The following is an 18,621-nucleotide window of genomic DNA, read 5'->3' on the forward strand; positions in this document are numbered from 1 at the left end:
CAGCATGACTGTTACTCATGTGCCAGTTCAGCTTCTTTACAGTCTATTTAATATGTATTTGGCTGGGTTTGCTTCCATGCATCTCAATATGATAGCAAGCTTGGGCTTTTTCTTTTATACATTCCTGTGTAATTTTTAGCATCCCCTCCATCTCTTTAGGTCATGGGGTGGCCATGTATTGGTGTTAAAAACACTTTTAAGCAAAGAAGCAGCTTGCTTTTCATGTTACTGTTTTGCCTTCCAAAGGCTGTCCATTAAGCTTGATTCTTTGGAATATTATATGCCCTTTGTCCAAGCTATGACAGGAATACATCACAGTTCACAGCCTTTAATTCCTTCTCTTCATTGTGATTTTTTCTCCCTTCTTTCATGTTTGCAATGAACTTGGCTTGGTTTTCTGTGTTTATCCTGACTCCACATACTTCTCCTTAATCCTTTGGGGTTTTACATAAGTAACTTAGCAAAGACAATGTGAACTGTGCTGGTACAGCCACAGACTTACTATATACACCTCTACCCCGATATAACATGACCTGATATAACACGAATTCAGATATAATGCGGTAAAGGAGTGCTCCGGGGGGGATGGAGGGGGGGGGCGCGCACTCCGGCAGATCAAAGCAAGTTCAATATAACATGGTTTCACCTATAATGCGGTAAGGTTTTTTGGCTCCCTAGGACAGCGTTATATCGGGGTAGAGGTGTATATATATATATATACACACACACACATACATATATATATATGGAACAATGAATAAACAGTCTCTTTTACAGTTCATACACGGATTCACTTTCAACCAGCACTTCTCAACTGCATTTAAATCTGCTGGTTGAAATCTATTCCAGAATAATATGATATCATCTCAAGTGTCCACAGGACTCAGTCAGTTGATGACAAGTGATGCAGACACTTCACTCCTCCCAAAGCACTTTCCAGCAGAACTTCCCTACACACAGACACCCCTTACAATCTGCCCCCATGGGCCAAATTCATCCCCACTGCAAATCCACTGAAGTCAATGGAATTACCCGGAGATGAATCTGACTTAAAATATAAAAGATTTTAAAAGCAGAAGAAGAATTTTGAAACTTCCCTGCCCCCAAAAAGTAATCGGACAGTGAATACACAAAAGGGATTTCTCAGAGGAAATTGAAGTGAGGGACTTGATGCTGTGGGAGCTCTGGCTTCCCCATGGATCCTGTTTGGTAGATGCTACTCCCCTCATCTCAGATCTTTTAAACAAATACAATTCTGGTTTCCTTTCTCTCACCTCAGTTTTTGTTTTTTTGAATTTCCAACTTGAGATCAGGCTGAACCTCTTTGCTACAAGGAAATATGCTCCCTGGGCTAATTTCAATCAAGTACTGCATAGGCAGGGCTTTTGTAAGCAGAAAGTCTACCCAAAGGTGTAATGGCTCAACTCAGCTAGTTGCTAACAGACAGCACGCAGAAACCTCAAAGTAATCAGCACCAGCTCTAGAGAATGGTATGCTTACGGTAGATGGAAATTCTGCTGATTTATTGCACCCCCTTAGGCAGCCTTTGCCAGCAGTCCTTCTGTGGAGCCCCTGATGAATGAAGATTAAAGATGTCCTTTACAGCAAACACCTCTTGTGAATGTGGCTTGCACCTTGCTAATCCAGTTTTGGTGAATTGAGTTCTCTTTTATTTCACCCTTCCCCCACTTCTGTCTTGACTTCTTTTCCCCAATCGCCTGGTTTGACAATTTTCCTTGCTTGTTATGTTACATTGTGGCTTTGCCTTTCAGTTGGTTAATGAATTTTTTCAGGAGAAACTTTGGGCCTTATCAAGCAAGTCCTCCACAAATGTAACTCCCACTGAAATTCATGCAAGCTTTACATGCAGAGGGCTTGCAGGACTGGGTCATGTATTTCTTTCCAAGCAGCTGTTCAGAGGAGAAGCACCCACAAATAGAATTTTCCCCACCTCTGCGCTCACATTTCAAGGCCCCAAACTGCAGAGGCTTTTGACGTCTCTTTAAATCCTTAATTAACTGACCAATGCCTGGAATTGGCTTTCCAACCAGCCTTCTAACCCTCTTCAAAATTCATGTGGTTTCTGCCCTCGGCTACAGAAAATGCCAGAGGTAGCAGTTTGGACAGAAGAGATGTACCTTTCTTTTCTTTCTTTACTCTACCTTTGCCTTTAATGCTGCATTTTTAAGCCCTCAACAAATGTATGATGGATAGGCCTGGCAGTTCTTTCAATATCCCTCAATTTATTGTATTTCATATATAAATTACAGTAATGTTCAGGCAGGTCCCTATCACGATTGGAGCCCTGCTGTGCTTGTTGATGTACACAGAAGCAGAAAGCACCAGTGCTGAGATAAGTCAGCCTAAAGAACTGATGAAGTGGTGCTAATGGTGTTCAAAGGGAGTCCATTCAGTTATCCTTGGATGCAAAGGCAGAGGTTGCAATGAGGTTGGGGATTCAGAGAGGAGGAAAAAATTTTAAATAATCCACAGAACCCTAGAATGAAATCATGGGAAAACTTGTCTCAGGAGAACATCTTTGAAAAAAAAAAAGTTTGATTTTATGTTCTACTTAGAAAGGTGTGGTGTCAGATTAGTGAAAAAATGCTCCTGGCTACAAAATACACCCCAGCCTAAAACTCATTTGTTTAATACTGGGCCTACATAACAGTAGTAACTAATTTAACATACCAAAGAGAAATGTAACATTTAATAATAAAGTTCAGGATTTTCCAGAGTTTTATGATTAAAAATTCCTGATTAAAAAGAAAAATATAGGGTCAAAAGTAAGCCAGAACTCAAAAAATATTTAGTTTCCTCCATGTCCACTAACCTTTTAGAAAGAGTGAAAACTAATTAGATTGTACTGAAGTGAATCTGTTTTGCTCCCTACCAAAAGTGGTTACAATCAGTCGATGAACAGATTTATTTTTTCAGGAATGAACCACTAAAAACAGGGCAGTTTCCTATAAAAATGTACTTTTGTTTTAATCATCAGGCTCCACACCATATACCTTTTTGGGCATCTGCATCACTTTATCAGTTTTAGTCTTGCTGTTTCTTCTACCACATTTCAAAGATCTGACCTTTTCCCTCTGTCCAGATAGGCAAAACTCTTATCCATGCCCTTATGTCCTGTCTTGATTACTGCAACTGCTTTTTCTCTGACCTCCTCCACACTCACATCACTTTCTTCAATCCATACAAAGCACAGCTGCTAAAATCATCTTCTTAGCTAGTCAACCTGACAATATCCCGCCCTTCTGAATCCTTCCACTGGCTCTCCCTGTTCCACCACATCAAGCTTATATTTCTTGTCCTTGCTTTCAAGATTCTGCATAACTCCACCCATGCCTACACATCCAGCCTAGTCCCTTATCTCAACGACTGTGTCCACTCATACCCTCCTCCCTCCCCCCATGACATGGCCTTGATTACCCGTTTGCTTTTTGCATGGCTGTCTCTGTATGATTTTCCATGCTGCTGGCCTCTATGCATTACCTGTCCTCCCAGAACTGACCTGCCAAGCCACTCTCTCACTGAAATCTCTCAAGACCCACTTTCACACTGATACCCACAAGTGAATCATAACATTTGTATACCTATTTATTATTTACAATCAACTACCTGTTCTAGCATGATGTGTACATGCCTTAACTGCATGATCCTGTTGCCGCAACCCATGTGCTTGTTGTCACATACAATTTAGAGTGTAAATTCTTTCAGAGCAGGGACTATGTCTTTTTAATCTGTACTGGGTGGAGCCTAGCATACTTTGGCACTGTAAAATTATAATTAATTATACCTGCCTAGTATTTTGGCTCCTACTGCCTCCCATTTTACCGTGCTTCTTGCTTTATCCTCCCCTCACCCCATGCCAGGGCTGTTCATAGTAGTGACACTTAGGTCCCTCGCAGCTCTGGGTTCATTACAGCTTAGAGTATGTACCACAGGATGGAGGTGAGCAGTGCACAAGGGTTCATTATCATCTGTCCCAGATTTTGCAGGCTAGCCCTGTTTTTTTAAATAGGACTGTCCCATAGTCAAGTTTGAGAACTTGGGAAATTTCATCACATTGTGACAGGATGATGTTTTGACACAACACCATGCTGTTGGAGCAGTCACCAATGAAGAAGCACTGCGTTGCAGTGGGTACCCATAATACACAGGGGTACAGCCAGGTCTGTCTTCTGGACACTCTCAACCCGACCCTCATATATTACATTATAAAAAAACACACCCAAAGAGGATCAGGATGCTGAGAGGACGGTAATCTCTCACTGTCCCAACTCTCGTCCCCCGTTATCCTTCCTCCTCCTTTGTGCCTTGGCGTCCTTTGCTGCGCTGAGTCGGATTCACACTGCCACTGGCCTGCCTTGGGGGCCGCGGCTGTGTGTACAGTGCCACGTACACTGCGGGGCGGCAGGCACAAAAGTCACAACTAGGCTGCCCCGCCAGCCCCCCGCATCCTAACCTGCTTTGTCCCTACGGACAGGAAAAGCCAACGGGCCCCGGGGTCCCTGCGGGGTAACCGAGTGGCAGCTGCGGGCCTTGATTTCCTTCTGCTGACTTGCTGGGGGCGGGGGCAAAGGAGGGCCCCAATTTCCGCCCTCTCGGGGCTGCAGAGGGTCTCTGGGCAGGCGGGGAGAGCGGTTCCGGGGGGGCGGCCTCCCGCTGAAAGCGGCGCCCGGCCGGCCGGGAGAAGCCCCCGGGTGGAAGCGCGGCGGCGGAAGAACCTGTGCCGGACCAAGCAGGCGCCCAGGGCGGCGGCCAGCGCAGAGGCTGCCCGCCGCATGACAGCGCGGCCGGGTGGGCGGTGCCCGGCCCTCGCAGCCGCAGCGGGTTGGTCGGGCGTGGGGAGGCGGGGCGCACGCCGGGCCGGGAGGGGGCAGCGAGCGAAGGGGCGCTGGGGCGGTGAGTGGAGCTGCAGGAGCCGAGCGGGACGCGACGGCGGTGCAGGGTGCAGGGGCTAGAGCGGGCTCCCGGCCGCAGGGAGCGAGGGACGGCGCGGAGCCGCTGCGAACGGTAAGGGCTGTACGCGCCCGGCCCCGCCTGCCAGCCGCAGCCCCGGGGAAGAGCGAGCTGGGCGCTGGGCTCCTTCCTGCACGGCCGGGGCCTCTCGGAGCGGGGCAGGAGCTGAGCCCCGCGACCCCGGGGTGGTGTCAGACAGGGCAGGAAGCGCTGCCCCGTGCAGCGCGGTGGGACTGTGCTACAGGCGGCCTGTGTCCCCGCAGCGAGGGGCGTTGGGCTGTTAAAACCTGGCTTAGCCCTTAGCCCTGCCCGTGGCCGAGATGGCGAGAGAGCGCTCCGGGTTTGCCCTGTGCAGTCAGCCTGGCTCTTTGTGTGCAGCGGCTTGTGCAGTTGCTGGGGGAGCCTGCTCCCCTGTTAGACCGTGCCGCGACCTGCCCCGGAGCTTGGGGACGGGAGAGGGGATCGCAGGACGCTCCCAACTTTTAAACTTCCAAGTTAATAAACTTGGAACCAAAGCAGGCATGATGTCCCCAAACTGTACTAGTGATTCTTTTTCAATAAAGGAATTGGCTGATTTAGCAAACCAAAGAGTGGACGACACTTCCTACTTCAATGATACAGTGTGTGGTGTATGAGCATAGCAAGATGTTAAATTTTTATATTGCTGAAAAGCTTTTATGGCATTGCAACTTTAGATTTAAATGTCAGTATTCAATCTCTTATTCGTGGCCAATATGAGCAATCCCTACAACTTCACATGAAATACTGCCCCGTTTCTTTCTTCTTATTAGAGCTCTGGGGTATATGTACATAATGCATTTATTCCTGTTTTTTTTAAACGAACTGTGCTTAGAAACTTTTTAAAAAGAAATTAATATTTACTTGCATTTATGTTGAGAGATTTATGGTAAGAACTATGCTTTGCCTTTCTTTCCCTGTGATCTCTCAAAACTTTCCCCTTATATTTAAAAAACAAAACACAAAACCCTTTCAGAGTTACTTAGTAATATAACTAATGTCCTCAATTTAGCAGGTTTATATACAGATTTCTACAACAAACTTCTTTCACTGGAGACATTTAGCAGCTTGGTATGGGAATATTTTATACTACTTTGAGAAACTGCATTGCTTTCTGAATCTTAATGAATCTTATTTGAAGAAAGAATAGCTTTTGTTAAGTGTATTGCGACTTTCCTGTCTGGTTTGTAGAAACAATCTTATGGTTCAAGGATTCTGGTCCATAAGTGGGAGGAAAAAGTACACTTGGTTGCCAAATCCCTGCCTCCAAGCAATGGCTGTACTTGCAGTATGTTGTGCTGACAGTTATTAGTTTGCCTCCCAATCCTACACCTGTAGGGACAGAATTCTGTCCCTCTCTGGCTGATGGAAAGCTGATTTCCTTGCAGAAGTGATTTCAGTCTATGGGTGACCTCTTAACTGCCTGCCAGAGGAGGATTCTAGAGGGGATTACTTATCCTTCCTCTTAATAGGATGGAAAGACACTTAGGTCTGGCTGCATTATAAGTTGGTAAAAATAAAAAATAAAAAATTAATTCATTAAAAAATCCAAGACGCTGTCATTTATCTCCAGCATGGCCTTGCAGTCAGTGTATATATAATATTTGATGGAATGTCTGCTTAAATTTCAGAATGGCATTCCTTGCTGGAATCTGGGATTGATCAACGTAGTTTGTCTGTGTAGAAATATTTGAATTAATTCAGTGCAGGAAACCACAGATGCTTAAACTGCTTCATCCAAGGATAAGGCATTATAAATGGTGTGATAAATCATACATAATACATTTTATGATACTTCATTGGTTTATTATATTAACTTTATTTTCTTTAGCAAAATAACATCCAAACAAGCTACTTATCTTGCTTATTTTTATTTAGAGAATGGTAGCATCACACTCTCATGGTAGAGATAACTGAAATTTGAATTGTACCTTGTAGACACCTAGTGGGGAGAAGTTAGTCAAGCAAATATCCATTGTTAAACTTCTATTTCAGTTCTTTCAGTGCATTGCACTGCATCTCTACATTTGTTGATCTGGTCTGTTGACAAAGCTCATGTGATAATTAAAGAAGGAAAGTTTTTATGCTAGGCAGATTTTTTTCTAGGAATTTTCTTTTTCCCCACAGTGGATTAGGGAATCTTTGGAAAGAAATGTCAGATGAATGTATGTATGATAGGAACAATTGTATCGTGTGTGTAGTCTATCGGGTCAGGGAGGGGATGGATTTTTGTTATCCTGATGATATAGAAGTATTTTGTGGATACATGTGAACATGAGCAAATTGAAGCAAGTCTCCCTCCAGCGTGGCAAAGATTGAAAGCAGCATTTATTCATGGGGGTGGAAGGCAGATACATTTTCCTTTTTAGTTAGTCAACAGAGGAATGCTGCTGTGGGAGGAAATGCTTTGGTACCACAGGTGTGGGTGCCAGAACATTATTTTTTGGATATGGGGAAAAATAGTTAAAAATCTGAGTGGAGGATGATATGTAGGAACCTCTAGCAATCTAGAGTTGAATTTTAAGTAAGTGTTGTTAGCACAACACAAGGCATATCATAGAGCGAGTGGAATTCTGCCCAGAATTAGGGATTGATAAGGGTTACAAGTACTCCTATCTCCTCAGGATCAAGCCCTTAGGCTGCAAATAGAACAAATTAGCATTTGGTATGTTTACAATCCTTCTACCCCATCGCACCCTACTCCACTCCGTCTGCCACCTGACTATTCATTCATATTTCCTCCCTAAATACAACGTTTCTTGCCAATGGTATGTCTTTTTTTCTCCTTTAAAACTCCCCTTACTGAATAATAATTAAGGCAGTCTCTTAGCTATTTATTTTTAACTCAAATGTCTGAAGATAGAGACAATATAACTCCATTTGGAATAAAGATAGTCTATTTATGTAACATCTTAACAGGACAAAATAAAGAACTAGTGACACCGTTGATTTTTCTAAAGAAAGTGTTGCTGTACAGCATCGAAGATTCATTTATTGCTGTTTTTTTTAAACTCTTTAACCACATTTGCACATCAGTGTATAAAGACTGACTGGGCTTTATGTGAGGAACTTTGGTAGTGGGACAAAATGGCTGCTGTCCCCCCATCCAAAATTGACTGATGTTGTGGTCTAACCTTGCGGAAACCGTTATTCCTGGCAGACGCCACTTCTACTCCAGCATGCTATCTGCAACTTCTGTGTCATTGTTTGGGCTACTACTTATGTGCAAGTGTGGCTTCAATAACTCCTTCCCAGTCCAACTGCAACGGTGTGCTAGTCTCCAGGTGCCATTATAGCAGCCAGAAATTACCAGGAGCAAGGATTTTATGTTCCCCCTCCCTTGGTAGGTGGGATGGAGGGTGATGCAGCAGCCACTATGGCAGTTCTGTGTCTCTTGAGAATTCTACTATACAGGATGAATCCCAGTTAAATAGGGTTTAGGGCAACTTCATGCTACCTGAGCAGGGCAAAATTTTTCTAACATAACAGTGAATTGGGCCCTTTGTTCTGTTATAGGACTATTCGTCTTGATTTTTTTTCTACTACATTAAACTGGTTTATAACCATTTCTTACACTTGCACAGCACTTCAATATACAGTAAAACTATTGCCTACTCATATTACATAATTCTTAAGACTTTTTTTCTGCTGCATTCTAAAAGTTTTTCATTGCAACACTGAATAGTTTGCACTCTTTGTTATCTTAACACAGCCGTTCAAATTACGATTGGATGTAAGTAGATGCAAAGGAATAACAGTTGAAATAATAAAGTTTAAAAGGATTCTGTTCTGTCTTCTTACTGTATATTAAAAGGTTATTTTTCAACAGTGTTTTTTACTCATTGCTTTCTAGTTAGACTTGATTGAACTTTCAGACCTGGAGTTTCTTGTATTAAGTAATTTAAGCACCCAACCTCTCAACGCTGCTCAACTGCTCCTTCTTAGGTGGTCTGTGTGTGTCATTTTCAGTTGCTGAGTAACATACTTTACCACTGGAAAAACAAATTAAAAATTGAGGAGGAAGACCCTCACCTAACCAAAAACACAAAGTAGCATAATTTAAGAAAAATTGAGAGAGGGAAGGATTACTTCTGACTTCTATTACACAGAGCATGAAAATTAAAGGAAATGGTGCTAAAAGGGCCCAAACAATTTGTTGGAGGGAGGGAATCTTAGTCAAAGTAGCATCGTTCGTCACCTCCCCCTTCCTCCCCTGGCTGTTTCTCAAACAGCAAGTAAGCTCCTCTATGCAAGCATGCATGGAGGTCCCTGCGGTTACAGGAAAACAATTCTGCACATCCTCATTTTCTATTAAAACCTCGGGGGAATACCCTGGACATGAATTCTGACCATGTCATCACTAATTCTAGTGGGTTACCATTCTGTCCTGGCATATCTCCTGTGAAAGGTTGGGGCCATGTGCTAGCAGAAAGGCATTAGATGGAGTCCTGCTGCCAGGTTAGACAGTGTGCTGAGGGAAGAAGTGTGGAGCAGCTAGTCCTCTACATGTGCCCCAATATCCATAGTGTATGCCGTGTGTCTTGAGACATGGAGGTTCAGAGGGACATACCTCCTATTTGACTGAAGGATTTAAATTGGTCTCTTCTGACCAGGTAAGACTTTGGAAAATTAGCATGTGTAAATGGCCATAGTTTTGGTGTGACTTTGACCCTCTTTTTGGCCTTTCCATGGGAATGTATGACCTATCCCATGTTTTGAGAAGTATGTCTTGCATATAACTTAAATGTAACATAGTTGAATTCTCGCAAAGTTAATGAAGTCTGAAACAATGTCATTAATCTTGTTTTTTTTTCTTTTTATAGGTACAGCATGTGTGCAGAGCTCAATAACGGATGTTAAATATATGGAGATATACCTATCTCATAGAACTGGAAGGGACCTTGAAAGGTCATCAAGTCCAATCCGCTGCCTTCACTAGGAGGACCAAGTACTGATTTTTGCCCTAGATCCCTAAATGGCCCCCTCAAGGATTGAACTCACAACCTGGGTTTAACAGGCCAATGCTCAAACCACTGAGCTATCCCTCCCCCATGTTCTATGGCAAGTACATCAGAAGAAGGTGTAACAGGCTGTAAAATTCAGCTAAACTTGAATTCTTGGTCCCAGGAGTGCCAGGAAACTCAGAAAAGGAATTAATTGGAAGAATATTGATCTAGACTTGAAGAAGTGGAACACATCAGCAACATAATACCAAATCCTGGTGCTTTTTGAATCTTTGGAGGATTGTATTCTTTAGGAATTCCTATTGACATTTTAACTATCCCATTTAGTACATTTTTAATCTGTTTGTACATAAAGATTAATCTGGACAACTTGAGTTTTGTTATTGTTTAATTACGTTATTGAATGTTGAAATATTTGCCAAGATGAGTGCAGAAGGATACCAGTACAGAGCTTTATATGACTACAAAAAAGAGCGAGAAGAAGACATTGACTTGCACTTAGGGGATATATTAACTGTGAATAAAGGTACCTTAGTAGCACTTGGATTTAGTGAAGGGGAAGAAGCGAAGCCTGAGGAAATTGGTTGGTTGAACGGCTGTAATGAAACCACAGGGGAGAGGGGGGATTTTCCAGGAACTTACGTAGAATATATTGGAAGAAAAAAAATATCTCCCCCGACTCCGAAGCCTCGTCCTCCTCGACCCCTTCCTGTAGCACCAAGTTCTGCAAAAGTTGAAGCAGACAGTGAGCAGCAAGGTTAGTGCTGTTAGCTCAATAATTGTTTTTCTTGTGAGTTTTTTCTCTTATCAGATTTCTCTGTATTCCGTAGTTTTCATTTAAATATAAGTTTGTGTATAGGACAACCTGGCAAATGTACTGTAGTCAGCAATTTATAGAAATCTTATAAAGATTTCATATGGAGAATGAGCAGATATTGTTGTTTAAGTTTTAAAAAGCTGAAGGCAGTTTTTCCATTTTTGGTGCATCCAATTCACTAGCAGGAGTTCCCTGCAAATATTGCATTCCCACTGTAAAATTATTTTGTTAATGGCTTAAAAAGACAGATATAACCCTGGGTGAAAATATTTCTAACATTTTCTCTTAGAGTAAGATCAGATATTTATAAAATAAGTAATAGAATGATCATAGAAGAAACTCCAGTTATTTTACCGTGTCCCCTGTCCAGAAAGCATCTAGTTTAGTTCTGTATAAAGCAGAAAGAACGTCCTTCGTTTAAGCACATACTTCCCTAACTTCTGCAATATGGTGGTCAGAATGAAAGTAGGATTTGGCCTATGGTCTGTAGCTGACATTGGAAGGAGTTTTAATTGAAAATTGTAAGTAAATATCTGTGTCAGGGTGATTAGTCTAATCTACCTACTAAGATTCAGACTTTTAGGCTATGTTTACACTAACACTTTTGTCGGCAAAACCTTTTTGTTGGTCAGGGATGTGGAAAAAAAACACACCCCTTACCAACAAAAGACTCACCCATAAAAGCGTCGGTGTCAACAGTGCTATGTTGGCGGGAGAGTGTCTCTTGCCTACATAGCAACTATCGCTTATTGGGGGTGGCTTAATTATGCAGGCAGGAGAGCTCTTAGATATTTGCCTTAAACCAAAAGAAACCAGGCAAGCCCAGCAGACAGTATTTTGATATTTAAATTGAAGGACACTTTTGCATTAGTCCTTATTTCAAATACAGAACAATTACTTAAGTGGATTTTTGTTTTTGTTTTAAAGCATTTCTGCAACAGTTTCCTTTTATTCTATTTTATTTGTTTTTACCAGTAATTAACTACATGTAGTAGCATTTTTGTTTAGATCACCATGATTTGTATGGTGGCACAATCCTCCTATACAATGACATCACATTGTGCTACCATGGACGTGGTGGTGGCAGTGTTACTCGGAATCATGACCTCAGTTAATCAGATGGAGTGGGGATGGAAGCTGGTTATGAGAGGTTCTGTTTATACGTAGCTGCTTTGATAATCTACAATGACCAGAAAGGGAATTCAGAAAATCGTATACAACTAAATTGGAATTTCTAAAACACACTCTTAAGATGTGGTGGAGGCTTAATAAAGAACTTACGTGACTTATTCTTCACAGTAACTCATCCTCAAATATTTATGAATTACTTGTAACTCTTAGTGTTTTGATCATAGGTACTTAGACCCCGGGTAAAAATTTTAAAAGCATCTATATCCCATTTTTAAATTCTGGCCCGAAGTGCCTAAATCACTCAAAGTATTTAGTCGCCTAGTGGGATTTTCAAAAGCACCCAGGCCCAAGTCTTTAAAACTACTTATGCTTTGCTCTGCTCATTGTTGTAATGCCTAATCCCTAGGTGGCCTGCCCCAGACTAGGCACCCAGCTTCCCGTACAATACGTGTAGAGAATTTAGGCACCTAGAAAGGGATTTTCAGAACCTGACCAACTGGGCATGAACTTTCCTAAACTATTCAGAAGTGAAGTGGTGGGAACAAGGGCTTAGGCATCTAAGTGGCTGACCTGGGGCACATGGCTGATAGGCCAGAGATAGTCACCTCTCCACTCAAGATCATCAGCTGTGACTCTTCTGGAGTTAGGTACCTAAGCCACGTCAGCTTTTAGGTAGCCCATGCCCTAGCATCCAGAACTGTATCTCCTGCTTATGCTTGAAGCCTGTCTTATGCTTGCCATGTGCACTCGTTGCCTTTTCTGCATGTGCTTTGCTGCCCCTGCACCTATTGGTAGTCTGCCTCTGACCCTCCTGATGCAGGGGTTGACGGGTAACAGGTATTAGGCTCTGAGCATACCTACAGGATTGGGCCCCACTGGTGAGATAAGTGTTCCCCTGCCTACTTTAAGAATCCTATTTTGGTGTCTCCGGGGCTTAGAGCTATGGCTCCAAGCCCCTCTTTGGCTATAGAACAGCATCAGCGCTCAGGTGGCTTTACAGAGGTTGACTTAGGTGCCTTGGGAACTTAGATGCTGGTGCCTATGAAAATGTCAGTGGTGCCTAAATGGTGAATGTGGGCACCTAAGAGGCATATAAATGCCAACGTATCTTTAAGGATTTGGGCCCTAACTCCCATTGATTTCAATGGGAGTTGGGTGTCTAAACACTTTTGAAAATCCCATTAGGCACCATATCTGTATCTTTATTTAATATTTAATCTGCTCCAGCCTCCTAAATCCCATTGGCTTTCAATGGGATTTAAGCTCCTGACTCAACTAGGTACTTTTCAAAGTCCCAATCTTTCATTGTCTTTTTGGCAACTGGAACATGCTGATTTTGATGCGACTACCAAGTCTGGTAAAGATTGGTTATTTCTGCTCTAAACTTGTTACCTGCAGAATAACTTACTTGGGTGGGCAGTAAAAACAAGAAGCGAGCACTCGGAACACAGGTAGCAGGCAGTGTTCGTTTGAAAATACAGCAGGCTAGGAGTGGAGTACATTTATTGCCTTAAGTGCTGAGGCAGTCACCATTAACGGGCAGTGATTGCTGAGTCAGAAATTTAGGTGGTGCGCAGTAACTTGCCTGAGCTCCACACGTCTCCTCCCCATTTACTTTATGGCAATTTAGAAAGCTACCCTCAGAGCTGTATAGTGACTGTCAAACTTTTCAGAGAAGTCACACAGCTAATGTTGATGCTTTGGAGCCCCATATGGAATGTGCTCATTATGGGCACTTCTGCAAGCTATGACTCTGGCTCTTCAGTGAAATTCTGCCATTGCCTTAGAGCCCATTGTTGGCTTGTATATGAGTGCACTGTGCTGGTAAAAATCCCAGACGAAAATAAGTATCTCCCTTTTGAGTAGGACAGTGCCCAGAGCTCCAGTGGCAGAATCTCCCCTAGCTCTTGCCTCAATCCAGAGTATTAATTAAATGTGAGATTAGCCTTCTTTGATTACCTTGGAGCTCTGGTGACTTAGAACTGCCAAATTTAACAGAGAATTTAATCATTTGAAAGGAGATTGGCCAACAGCCAGAGTGAGTTTTTGCAGAAACTTTTAAAAATCATTTTTGCAGTCCTAGACCTGTAACTTCCTGGTAAAAATCCTTTATTTCTCCAAGACTTCTTTGAATTCAGGGGTTTCTGTGTATCTTGTAACAGTTGACTATACAGTTAGCACGTAAAGATGAGTGAATGGTGTTCTCTGCACAGTTGTGAGGGAAACACAAAACTTTGAACTCCAGGTGGCAGTGTGAAGAGTTAAGTTTGTATGTTCACTTGAGAAAAATTTGAAAAAAGTAAAGATTGAAAAGGGATCTGTTTTTTTGTTAAATAAAATACACCATACAAACTTCTTAAAGAAGTAAGGTATGAGTATGTGCACCAAATACTGGAGACAAAAGAGGATGGGTTGAGGGGAAGGGGGAAATCAAACTGAAAGGAGGGGATAGAAACCAATGTTAAATATAAACACAAGAAAAGAGTCATTTGGACCCCCCCCCCCAAAAAAGGGGGGCAAAGGGTGTCACTGGAATGAGACCTGTAGGTGAAAGGGGAGATACAGTCTAGTTACAGTAACAGACGAAAATAAGAGTAGTTAAAAATGCATTTGATTTTCAGATGGCTAGTTCTGGTTTAAAAATTGCTACAGGGAATGGAATAGTTAGTATTGTCTACAAGCCAAACTAACATGGCAGCAAGCCAATGAGATTCTTCCCAGGATGATAAAGTATTGCTCTGCACACCCCTAAATGCATTTTGAATATATTAATGCTTGCTGAGAAACTTGCTTGACTGTATTTGGTCAAGTTTATATTTTCATCGCTTAACAATTTGAAACTGCTGTAAATCAAAGCAACAGACTGGTGGGGGAATTGGAAATAATGACATCTTTCTTCACTGCAATAGTCTGTCTATAGTTTGTGTGCTTTTTATTCTGTAATTTGAGCCAACTGCGTGTGTATATCGACACAATGATAGTCGTTTTAGTGAGCTTATCAGAAAGACAGTTCTTTATACCATACCAGTTCCTTAAAATTAATTTTAATCTGTCAGTGTCTAAAGTTGGGAGAATTTTTAATAATCTAATGTTTGACTATTAACATTTTATGTTTTTTTGTTGTTTTTGTATTTTTCTCATTTTAGTCAACTTCACTTTCAGGTTTCCATGCACTAGACCGGGGGTAGGCAACCTATGGCATGCGTGCCAAAGGCGGCACGCGAGCTGATTTTTCAGTGACACTCACACTGCCCGGGTCCTGGCCACCGGTCCAGGGGGCTCTGCATTTTAATTTAATTTTAAATGAAACTTCTTAAACATTTTCTATAAGTCTATAATGAAACTATTGTTGTATGTAAAGCAAATAAGGTTTTTAAAGAGACCTTCTAAAAACGTTAAAATGTATTACTGGCACACGAAACTTTAAATTAGAGTGAATAAATGAAGACTCGGTACACCATTTGTGAAAGGCTGCCGACCCCTGAACTAGACCATAGCCACCATTTTTGGCCCAGATGAATAACTGCACATGTTAGTAGTCCTATTAAATTTAATGGCACGAGTAAAATTAAAATTATTCCTAACATTTGCAGTATCAAAGCCTTTGTTTATAAACTGCATAGAAATCTTTATTATTTTTCAAAATTATAAGATATTAGAATATTTGTCAATCTTAAATTCTGTAAAAGCAGTTTTTACTAAACTTAAACTATAATTTTGGGCACCATTTGAACTGACTGTCCCATTTAAGTTATTTATAGGAGAATGGGGAGGGCCGGAATTCTGGTTAGTTACATGAAATTTTAGGACTTTTTTCATTTTGCGTATCTTCTCTCCTCCTTCCAATTTCTCTGAATTCAGAACATGTTTGTTTTGCATGGGGTTGATTTTTCTACTGCATCTGGGTGGGATCATGGTTTGGGGGAGGGTGGGAGGAGGAGCTACAGGGCACTGATTTCAGTGCTGGTCAGGGCTATGCTGCACAGAGCCAACCTTACCTTATGTCACTGGTACAAAGTTCCTGCCCTGACATGCACCTGGTGTACGGAGGAAAAAGGGAGGCATAGGGATGCTGGCACTGTAGATAGCAGAGCCACTTCCACCAGGGGAGCATTCCCCAGCACAGTGTGGATTCTCTCTCAGCCTTCTGTAGCCTCTTGAAGTTTACACATTGCAATATAGCCTTATCAGGCAGGAGAATCCATCCCTATGACTTCAATGGACATAATAAGTTCATGTTTTACAGCTTAGGTGAGCGATTCCCTTCCTCTGCCCTACAAATCCTTCTCTAATTCCAAAATTAACAGGTTACTTGTAGCCCTGTTAGGTTCCCTGGTTTTTTGACTCAGCTCTCATCTGACCAAATGTATTCATAGAATATAATTTATGCATATCTGAATCAGTTTGCTGAAAGTGGATCTTAGACTCTGGGGTCTGAAGTTTCATTAAATTACAGAAATGTTTTTCAAATTGCATTTTATATGCTAAGTTGTTCTCATTTTTTAAAATTGCCCACCTTATTCTGCAAACTCAATCAGACCAGAATTTCACCTTAGCTATTTGTTTCACTTTTACTATTCTAGAAAGCTTGGTTACTTCCTGTTCAATTTAAAATGGTCACATCTGTTAACAATGAACTCGCTCAAAGGGTATGCAAAGCATTAATAATCACAAGAGGCCATTCAGCGTCATCACAGAAATTCAGCATAATTTTTTAAACCCTTCGTTCTCTATCCTGCTATATAGATAAAAATCAGCAAGTCAAACACGATGGCTGTGATGGGGTACACTCATTATAGGGGGCACCTCCTTGTGTCTTCCTCTGGAGACCAGCTCCTGCGTGATGTGGTGCCCTCTTCCATTGGCTATTCAGGCTGTGACCCTTCTCTCTCTTCGATTCAGGGTGCTCCCTCTTTGTGACTCAGTCTTCCGGCCAGGACATTATATAGTCCTCCCAGGATAACAAAGTGCCTCCAGACTAGCTGGCATCTCCAACAATTCTTTGCCATTTCCCAGGAGCTGGTAGGGGAACCCAAGCCTGCTCTCTACACAGGGTCCCTGGGCTGGAACCCAATAATGAGCAGCCAAGATCTGCTCAGTTGTACTCCTTTTTTCGGTTTACCTAGACTCTTCCTACTCAGCCCTCTCAGGCATTCTTTCCCCACAATTCCTCTGGGATTGACCTTTCTTCCAGGGCTAGGATCCCAGGGCTTATTCTCCCTCTAGGTTTTCTCCTCCCCTCTCTCTGGTCCCAGAGAGTGACGGCACACTCCCTCTTTGCAGCCGCCTTCTGCTCTCAAGTTCCTGACTTTAAGCTAACCGGCCTGCTCCTGCCTACCTGGGCTTCATGTTCAGTTAAGCCTGGTATTCCCTCCAGGTGCAGCCAGATACTATAATTGGCCTCTCAAGCACACATTAAGCCCTTCAGGGCCTGAGTTAAAGTTTGCGCATGGCACAAAGTGTTGGGACTCCCTTTCCCCATACTCCTTAACCTGTCATGACCAATTGTGGGATGCAGTGTGTGGCAAAGACCGAAATGGAGGGCGACTAAAAACTTTATTTATGCCTGAAAGTTAAAATGCTATAGGATTCATTTCTTTATTGTAATTAACCTCAATGCAATTATTTCTTTCCAATGTAAATAATGTTCAATAATAGCAATGAGGGAGACACTTTGTGTGGAATATAGGTAATTTGGGGACTAAAATGAGTAATGTCCTTCAAAGTAAGGGGCATTTGAGAAGTATGCCTGGAGCACCACTTCCTAGAGAAGTGATGGCTATCTGATGACCTGCAAGCTCAGGTATACAGATCTTAATGTTGTATGAGCTGTGAGACTGCATAGTTCTAAGGTTCCTCTATCCAGAAATAATGTTGATTTGGTGCTCCACTCGCGTTGCTGCACTGGAAAGCTGAGGGGAACACTACATCAGCACTTTCTGCTGGCAGATAAACCCTAGTGGTGTGGGGAGAGGAGATGCCAAGGGCTCATTATTTCCTTCCTTCCTTTTTCCCTACACAAACACACTCTTTGAGGATGAGTCTCCATCCTCCTCTGCAAGGTGTGGAGGAAATAGATCATGTTCCTCCCAACCCATCATGGGTTGCCAACTTTCTGGCTGAACAAAACCAAAAACCCTTGCCCCGCCCCTTCTCCGAGGCCCCGCCTTGCTCACTTCATCCCCACTCCCTCCATCGGTTGCTCTCCCCCATTCTCACTCACTCGCTCATTTTCACCGGGGTAAGGAGGGACCCTTTTCGACCGAGTGTTTGGTTGAAAACTGGACACCTAGCAGCCCTACCATGCGGGTGGAAAAAGAAGGAAATTGTCAGGAGAAGGGAAGAGTCTTTATCTCATTCAGTTAAAGTATTTGAAGGCTTCTAGGAAGTTGTCAGGCTTGCTCCTAGTGTCTTAATACTGGTCATAACAACCTTAGAGTTGTGAACTTCATTTTTGAAATGTTTACTCATGGGGGAATTCTGCACCACTGCGCAATGCACAATTTGCGCAGAAATTAATGTTATGTGCAGAATTTCCTTTTCTTCCCACAAAAATGGGCTGCAGAGTTGTTGGCCACCGTTATGGGGCGCTGGACCTGACCGAGCCTAGCTCACAAATAGAAGACACTGCCTAGGGGAGGGGGAAGAAGCTGGACGGTTCCCAGCAGCTACAGTACCCAGCCTGCCCTGAAGGAAGGAGGCGGCATGCTGGAAACGCCA

At 42.6% G+C, this 18,621-nt stretch overlaps 1 protein-coding gene across 4 annotated transcripts in view; it reads left to right on the plus strand.

Annotated features, from left to right (window-relative positions):
• Positions 1-4,885: 4,885 nt before the first annotated feature.
• Positions 4,886-18,621, plus strand: part of PIK3R1 (phosphoinositide-3-kinase regulatory subunit 1) — a 74,788-nt gene continuing 61,052 nt past the window's right edge. For 3 of the 4 annotated variants that reach the window (XM_005301022.5, XM_065599059.1, XM_042841757.2), the window contains exons 1-2: positions 4,887-5,025; positions 9,813-10,710. In XM_005301022.5, coding sequence (XP_005301079.1) covers positions 10,377-10,710 — 334 coding nt within the window. In that variant the 5' untranslated portion in view covers positions 4,887-5,025; positions 9,813-10,376. Of the gene's footprint in view, positions 5,026-9,812; positions 10,711-18,621 lie in introns of all 4 variants that reach the window. The other variant, XM_065599061.1, reaches the window with a different exon arrangement.

This window comes from Chrysemys picta, chromosome 6 (genome assembly GCF_011386835.1).
Source record: "Chrysemys picta bellii isolate R12L10 chromosome 6, ASM1138683v2, whole genome shotgun sequence".
Taxonomy (NCBI): Eukaryota; Metazoa; Chordata; order Testudines; family Emydidae; genus Chrysemys; species Chrysemys picta.